The sequence below is a fragment of the Cryptomeria japonica genome, chromosome 3 (assembly GCF_030272615.1).
Source record: "Cryptomeria japonica chromosome 3, Sugi_1.0, whole genome shotgun sequence".
Taxonomy (NCBI): domain Eukaryota; kingdom Viridiplantae; phylum Streptophyta; class Pinopsida; order Cupressales; family Cupressaceae; genus Cryptomeria; species Cryptomeria japonica.
Window position 1 is genome coordinate 410,511,205 of NC_081407.1, and position 8,780 is coordinate 410,519,984.

Genomic DNA, 8,780 nt, shown 5'->3' on the forward strand with positions numbered 1-8,780 from the left:
TGGGCATGAGCTATTCTTTCAATACTCAAACAACATCAAATAGCTCGTTTACTTCACTCTGACAATCAAAAGTATAATTTTGTTGTCCAACAATCTAATGCTTCATGCTAAAACAAAGACTATAGAGGTCTATCATCATTACATCGAGCATCACATCCAACAACAAGAATTTCATCTTAAATATTATAGGACAAAGAACTAGATAGCTCATCTTTTCACCAAGACTTTACGTGATACGGAGTTTGTAGATCTTATTAGTCTTTAGGATTGTGAAAGTCACAAGAATATTTGCTATCATTCAAGAGTGATTAATACCTACAATTGTATTAATAAATTAAGTGATCATATGGGTACCTAAGAAGTCTCTATGTCAAGATCTGTCTTTTTTAAACTATGGTTGGATATTTAAAAGTGACTAGAACAATTAATTTATAGGAGGATGTTAGAATAAATTAATGCTAGATTGATCCACACAAATCCTTTGCCGACACAATCGCTTACTACCACTCACCATTGTTGGTGTATACATGCTTTAGTGGTTGCTTAGTTGCAAACTAGCTAACGAGGCAACATAGTTTCAAGGATAGGTAAACTAATCCCCCTGTATATGCACCTCCTACCAATCCAAATGCATCATCATGAATTTGTTTTTATCCATTTTACTAAATTTCCATAGCTAATTTTTACATGGGATCAAAGCTTCGCTGTTGCAAATGGAAATGCAAATAATATTCAAGCAAGTTCATCATGTAGATTGGAGAGCAAGTTCATCTTGTAGATTGGAGATGAGAGATGTCAACTGTATCAAAGCTGCATAAAATTGCACTTTATTGGTTAAAGTCTACAAATTAATGACGTGATCTACAAATTCATTGTAAATTTAAATGTTATTAGCAAAATTCTTCAAATCGACCAATCATTATTTTGCAAATTTACGAATGATTTCTTCAAATCGACCAATTATTTGTAATTTTTGGTCAATATTTGCAATGTGCTCTCATGTTGTTTCCATTTTGCCTAGTTTTCCTTGCTAATTACAACATAAATATTTCTAACCAACTGTTGTGTGACAAACAGTAAGCCAATCATATGTTTTGCCTATAATATAAATACAATGAGCAAGGAATAATATAGCTCCAATAAAGAGCCATGCATTCTCTCTCTGTTGTGTGGTTTTTCTTTTAAGGGGTGGTAAGGGTGTATAGCAGTATAGGGGCGTCATTGCCCACAAGGTTAAAAAATATTACCAACTATAAATAGTTGATATCGGAAAGTTAGAAAAGATTATGAAGAATTCCTTTAGCGGTAGCAATCTTGGAACTCTCTCATACTCTCCAGAAGAGGTAATCCCTTGATCATTTTTGTGTGTGAAACTAGTACAGCGACGAGTCCCAACATACCAACCAACATGAAATCTTAAAAGTAAACATTGAAGAAGGAACAAGAAAATTACAATGGCAAGGTATGAAGGTGAGTGTGGATTGTAAACAACTAAGAAATAATACAGTGGCAATATTTTTAAAATATCATTTATCTACATATAGCAAGTAATAGCTAACAAGAAGAAAATGATAGTGGCAGAACTAAATTTTTAGAAGCCATGGGAAGATGCATGGAAGTAAAGTTCATCACTCGGACAAACAAAATAGGTTAAGACTGACACATACTAGGTAGTTTAAAAGGATCATTAGCAAGGATCTCCAAAGATGTGCTTGAAATAAATGAATAGGTTGAGTCTGGTGGTGAGAAAATACATAGATTTTACGTGGAAAGTGTGTACATGAACGTGAAATGGAGGCCACACTAACTAAAGTTCCATACAGCAAAAGTGATAATATGATAGTAATGAAATAAATGGAATGAACTTATTTTGTATCTGATAAATTTGCACTTAACCAAACAAATAAACCAATATTAAGTTTGCAAGCTGTGCTTGAAATAAATTAATACGTTTGAGTCTAACAGTGAGAACAAACATGGAAAGAATTTACATGTGGAAAGCATGATACAATGATACGGGCCATGTATACAACGAAGTTATTTTGTGTATCATGAATTTGTGATTAACCAATAAATAAGTTCCCAAGCTCACAAGCAGAGAATAACCAGGTGATACTACTGATAATTGCCCCTTCCAGAATATGAAATGCCCAAGCACAATTATCTAAATTATACTTTCAAAAAGGAATAGCTACTTAGGAATTAAGATATACACAATAATAAGGCAAAGGTGAAAACCTATTGCTCTCAACAAATGTGTAGATTAAAAAATTTAGACCCATAGAAAAAAGATGACAAAAATCATTACAACTAAAATGACCTACACCAAAACTTGTCAAACTTGATGCAAACCTTTTATTAAAAAATGTTCAAGGTTTAGCTGAGCATAAACATTAGAAAAGAACACTCCAAAGAATAAATATTTTTATACATGAAAAATTTGTAGATGAACTCTTGCCAATGTGACAAAAGCCCCAAGAAGCCTCATCATATAGTAGTTGATCCGGTGCAAATAGACACTAACAACTGGTCAGAGCCTAGCAATCTGACTCAGAAATCACAAATACAATCATAACTGGTACTTGCATGTCACTCAGAAATCACAAATACAATCATAACTGGTACCTGCAAGCTACCTGCATCGATATAAGACACTCCCAGAAAAAAACCCTTTTCCATACACCTTTGTCCACCACACAGAATCACATACCATGCACTGCCCTCAATGAAGGGCATTTTAAATGTACAATACTAATAAAACCAGCATGATGTTTGACATTGACAGGGAGGTATTTTGTGACTCGTCAGTAACCAACAGTTATCAATCGTAGCATTGAGAAGATGAACTCAAGGATACACAGTAACTTACAGCAAATGTGAGTCTCCAAACAGAAACATTTAAATTAACAGCTCGGGTCATTCAACTCTTTGTCTTTGAATGCTTTACAAGCCAATCAATAACAACATCAATGTTTGTGGAGTTCTTGCAGGATACCATGTAGCAGCAAACCTCTCTGTCAGTTATAGATTGCAGACCCCTGCCAAATCCGACAACCAGAGGCATGCATGAAAACTCTAATATCAATAACCTAGGCTTTACAGGAATTAAATGTATTATACTATGTAGCTAAAAGCAGATTTGGAAAATTTAAACTCCAACTCAATGATTCCATAAACATCTAACTCAAAAGTTGTTGTCACATGTCCCTAATGAATAAGCAATAAATTAACTCTAGGAGAGTTCATAAAACTCACATCTGGTCAGTCAATGCCTGCTTTGATAGAGCTTCTGCCTTATCAATTTTATTTCCAAGAACTAGCAATGGAATTCCATGCAATGATGGTTTGTTCAACAAATCGTGCAGTTCACTCCTAGAAATGGTTATATTGTCTTTGTCTGCTGCATCCACCACATATCTACAAAAGAGAAATTATAAATTAGTGAGAAAATATGACTATCAAATGAAATGAAGAAAAAGGCCTAATATACATCTTGCTATTAAATATATATATATATTCTCATTCTAAATGGAACACCTCGAAAACAAGTACTGATCTCAAAGCTCTTAAAAAACAATGCAATCAGAGGCTTTTTTGTATTCAACGCACATGAAATAGGCAAAATCCTTAATTTGAAAATATGCAACAAAAGAAGGATTGTAAGATCATGGATAGAAGAGGAAGGAAGAGGATGAGCGAATTAATACCCAGCCCAAGTTATGTCACTATTGTAAAAGGCTTGTAAATTATGGTAACAACAATAAGTTAGAGAGGCCTACAAGGCATCACACAGGAATCACAAGAAGTTATTGTTTGATTATGACCATCCTGGTCTAAAGTCTAAATTAATTGAATAAATTTAGGAAGCATACGCAGACAGTGTTTCTTTATCAGCCTTTAGTTTCTTCTTTTGTGCAGTTTAATATAATTCTGAATCATATTTTTGCTTACACACAGCCAACATTCAGCTATTTCAGATGGTTCTACCAATGCAGCAAAACAGCAGAGTGAATTTTAGTTCTAAGAGAACATTATGGCAATGAATTGATAATCTATTAATTTTCTTTTGGCATTCATCTGCTAGTTAACTATTTAAAATGTAAAACTGGAGCAGAAAGAAAATTGCTATAAAGAGCATACACAATTGCAGAGACACCGCGGCAATAGCGCTCCCACATGCTACGAAAACGAGGCTGACCCCCAAGATCCCATAACTTGATTGTTACATTTCCTTTAGAAACTTTTCGCATGTTAAATCCAACCTGCCAATGCATTTGGAAAACATAAAATAACATACCTAGAAAAAACATTGAATGGTTCAAAAACACTTAGATCCATCATTTATTATTTAATTTGAAATAATTATTTATAATACTCTCTTTCGTGCAAGAGGACGACAAACACAAGATAAAGGAGCTACAACCAGGTTGCATATATCATGACAAATACTCACAGTTGGAATCATGTCCTCACTATAACCACCCGTCTGCAAAAACAAAAATATTGTATAGAAATAGTTAAGAATCAAATAATGAGAAAATAACAGCCAATATATTGCTATTGACAGTCAGAAAGATTGTTCAAAGGGAATAGAATTAAATTATTAATCAAAAAGAAAAGAAATAAGTTACTGACCGCAATGACATTTACAAGTGATGTCTTTCCTGCATTTTGTAGCCCTATTAATGATAGCTCCATTTCTTGTTTGAAAAATAGGCTGCAAAGTTAAAACCAGTAATTCACTTAGATATGAAAAAATATTGTTAGGAGAAATACGACAGAAAATGAAAAAAAGGAAACTAAAATAATAGCAGAAGTGACTGAAACAGATAAATGCTGTCAATAAACAATTAAACAATTTATCAAAATTGATTCTGCAAAAGACTATCCTGTCACTCTATAAACCCAAACAATTCCTTTAGAGAACTCAAACAAAGAATCTTCTTAAGTTGCCAGCAGCAATAATAATAAAATGAAATACAAATTTAGAGACTTGATTTAAAATACAGTCCACAAAACAGCTTGGTTGGTTAATCTTTTAAGTTTTTAACTGATATAAACATAAACAGAATCATAAAAGACAGATTAGCACAGCACATCTAACATACGCATGCATAAAGATTTCTTGAAAACCATTTTCCATATATGAGGTTCATAAAAACAAGCATAATACATTTTCCAGAAAATGTAATTTATCATTCTTGATTATTAGAAAACGGAATCATAAATGATAGATTAGCACATCTAACATAAAAATGCATAAAGATTTATTGAAAACATTTTCTATATATGAGGTTCATAAAAACAAGCAAAATACATTTTCCGGAAAATATCATTCTTGAATATTAGAAGTAGAACAAAATAAAGTTCACTTGCACTGAATTAGCATACAGGGATATTCATTGAGCTTAGTTTAAATGTTGTCATGGAATCTCTGTCATAACAGGTTGCCAATCAACACCCCAAATCACAGTTCTCCATTATGAATGACAACTCTTCCATAATAGAAATAAACCACATCATCAGAAAAGACAAGGGTTCCCAATAATTGCTTTCTAAAATAGAAACAAGCCACCACAACTTTGCAAATGAAGACAGTGCAAAACCAGAAAAGCTATTGGTTCCCAGAAAATGTCAATTTCAACGGGTTACACAGGATGTCAAGGGCAAAAAACTGGAGTCATTTAAAAAGTAGCAAAAAACACTGTCAAACTCCCAGAAAGGCTGTATATACCAATTCAAAGAAAAACGTCTTAAATAATTACTGCTTTGCATTGTTCAAATCAGTCACACGAGTTCTTGCCAGAAACAATATTCACAGAAGATTTCACATTGGACATTGATCAACTGCAAATCAAAAAGAACAGCAGAGTATGCAACCAAAACAATTTTTAAAATGTTAAAACCTCAAACCCAGCTCCATTTTAAGTTTTTCTAAAAGTTAGAAACAGGAAACCTACCAGTGCCAGTAAACAGGTCACACAAATGGGAATAATTTCAACATGGCCCACACCAACAAAAATTCACCACTCAGGGAAAGAATTCTGAAACAGAAAAAAACATTAAGGCAAAATAGGCCAGACATAATAACCTTGATGCTTGGACGAGAATATGGAGTTACCAACATGGGGAAAATTAGTTCATAACTGGACACAAAAGTACAGAAGAAACAGTGGTTCAAGACAGTATAACATTTTACAATATAAAAACATTAAAAAAAAAATTCAGCATGAAGATAGACCAGAATTGCATGAAACAGAAACTCTTCTCCTTAAATCAAATAACTGCTTATTTCTCCTTGCTCCAGATTGTGGAAAACTCTGAATCAATACTTCATAGTAATAATGACCATCAATTTTTCATTTAAAGCAGTATATTTTTGTTGTCAACTGAGTTTAACTTTAAAGTTCTTATGTAAGTGAATGTAGAAAGCAAAGGAATCAAAACCTTTAAATATTTTTTTTAATCAGTTCTGTAATTACATATTTCATAGTTTACAACCTTGTCTCTAGCTTCTCAAAGTTCCAAATTTTGGTGAGGCTTCTCTCTCAAAAACAACAAAACTTTGCAAACATGCATAAAATCCAAACAGATCAACTCACTTGAAAAAAAGGAATTTTTTACTTGATTAAAATTTTGAATTTCCCCTAACAAATCCGTGTCATTTCAATATTTAATATCTTTCCTTACAATAACACCTACAGAATGGTAGAAAACAAATGTCTGATTATCAGTGAACACCGGCACCACTGTACAGAATAGCCAATTGCATGGATTAAAAAAATGTTTTTTCCCTCTGAGCACTGTAACTGACAGCTGCTGATTATATAACTGGAGCAATTAAAAAGCCCCTCGCAAGAGGAAGGGCATGAAGCTGAGATAATGCTCAAAGTTTGTTTACCCATACCCACGCTCAAATTATTTAAAATTTGGGAGCTTAAGCCTTAAACTGTAAAAATTCAGGTCATTCCTTAGAAAGCATTGCATCCTCTCCCCACTAGTCAGGTTTGTCCCCTTCTACTCCCTTTTTGTGCTTATTAGGCGCAATGTTTGTTGTTTCATATAACAATTAACAACTTACTTCAAATATCAACTGACTATATTTCTGAACCAAAAAATATCGAGGTTAAAAGCTACAGTGAAGTGTTAGGTTAAATTTGGGACCAAAAACTACAGCAAAATTTCTCAGACATTAAAAGCTACAGTAAAGTAAGCTTCCAAAAAAATAGCTGTACTTACAGCTCGCCCTTTTAAAATGTCGGATAGTAATACAAACACACTGGTATGAAAGTCATTTTAACAAAGTTAAAGACATTTTCTAAACAGAAGGGACATGTATAAGCAGTCTTTCGTTCAACATATAACCCAAATTATGTTACTCTTAAAGCTGCCCACGGTTCTACATATCAAAGCATTAATACAGCAAAAAAAAATCTGACCCTGAAATTCCAGTAAACTATAACGCAGATCATTTTCTACCAGGTGATACTCGAATCAGTAATTCAAGCACACAGGCATCCAACCAAAAAGACTAAAATTGAGTTTTAAAAATACCCTGAGAATTACATATAGCCCTAAACTTGCAGTGAATTGTAGCTCAAATTCACGTTCGCTCAGCGATTCTCGATTAACCAAATGAAAAAAAAAGGGTATTCAACAAAAGGTGATTGACATTGATATGATATAAGGCATATCCTAACTAGTGATATAAAGCAAAAAAGCCATATAACCCTAGAATATCGGTGAATTACAATCACGATAAATTCTCTTCTTATGTGTACTCTATTCAACAATTCAGGCAAATGGGTATTCATATAAACAATAGAAATTGAGATAGATAAGCACCTAGAAAATTTGCAATCATAAAACCTTTTTTTTTTAGAAGCTAGCCCTAAAATTGTAGTGAATTGGAACCTGATTCCATCTCCACTGAGTAATACTCGATTCAGCAATTCAAACTAATGGGTACTCGTTAAAAGGGACTAAAATTGAATTAGATATATACATACCTTCTAAGCCAGTTAAGAAAAGCCTCCCACAATCCCATCGCTACAGACAACTCGTTCCACCGATCAGGGATCCAATACGAACAAAAAAGGGAAAAAAACACCTTCAATTTACAGACAAATACGAGGAACACCTTCCAAATCTACCTTCAAATTAAAGCTAAAACTGCTCAAATTTTCACGAAGAGTACAGCTAATGCGGGCAGAAGCTTTTCCCAGAAGAAGAAACGGATTTGACGTCTTCAATTAAAGGGATTTCGTTTCTTTTAATATCCGGGGCTTCGTAATGCCAGTCTGTTTTACGGGTCTAATCTCTTTGCTTTTAGGTTGCCCTTTTTATACTTCTTTATTAAAATAGAGAATATTTTGGCTATTTTATTGTGGACCCTACTGGACAGGTGTATAGTTTCGAGAGGGCCCTAGTTTCACGCTCTATCTTCTGGCCGGCACAAATCCTAACGGTTACTTGCCTTGCTTGGTATCATGTCCATTGGATTGCCATATCCAGCGGTCACTCAATCCTTCAACGTCTCTTTTCTTTAGAGTGAATTCTTTCTTGTTTTGGGAGGGCTAGGCTCAAACTTCTTGTCTACCCAATCATTATGTTTATTTGAAATGAGAATATGAGTTTGAGGCAAAAACTTTTGAGTCAAATAGTGACTAAATTCTTTTTTTTATGATTTCCATTTCATTATTTATTGTATGACGATCTCATATTCAATAGGAAGAAATAAAGGAAGAAATTATTTTAATGTTCACGAGGCTAAAAATAGT

General features: G+C 33.5%; 1 protein-coding gene across 2 annotated transcripts; it reads right to left on the bottom strand.

Annotated features, from left to right (window-relative positions):
* Positions 1-2,332: 2,332 nt before the first annotated feature.
* LOC131069522 (ADP-ribosylation factor-like protein 8a) lies at positions 2,333-8,318 on the bottom strand. Of its 2 annotated transcripts, none has more exons than XM_058004998.2 (6): positions 8,010-8,318; positions 4,636-4,717; positions 4,454-4,486; positions 4,141-4,262; positions 3,256-3,417; positions 2,333-3,038 (listed from the first exon to the last, which is right to left on the bottom strand). In XM_058004998.2, exons 1-6 carry the CDS (start codon positions 8,045-8,047, stop codon positions 2,921-2,923), a joined length of 555 nt encoding a protein of 184 aa, XP_057860981.1. In that variant the 5' UTR covers positions 8,048-8,318; the 3' UTR covers positions 2,333-2,920. The 2 variants fall into 2 exon arrangements, with proteins under 2 accessions (XP_057860981.1, XP_057860982.1); XM_058004999.2 differs by lacking the exon at positions 8,010-8,318 and adding an exon at positions 7,846-7,864.
* Positions 8,319-8,780: the final 462 nt, after the last annotated feature.

What these genes read in the sequence shown, in the direction of transcription:
- LOC131069522 (XM_058004998.2), bottom strand. Translation starts at nt 8,047, where the DNA reads ATGGGATTGTGGGAGGCTTTTCTTAACTGGCTTAGAAG. An exon ending in CACTTGTAAATGTCATTGCG is followed by an intron (nt 4,487 to 4,635) that starts GTCAGTAACTTA and finishes TTGTTTTTGCAG; the next exon opens with ACGGGTGGTTATAGTGAGGA. An exon ending in CAGGCATTGACTGACCAGAT is followed by an intron (nt 3,039 to 3,255) that starts GTGAGTTTTATG and finishes CGGATTTGGCAG; the next exon opens with GGGTCTGCAATCTATAACTG.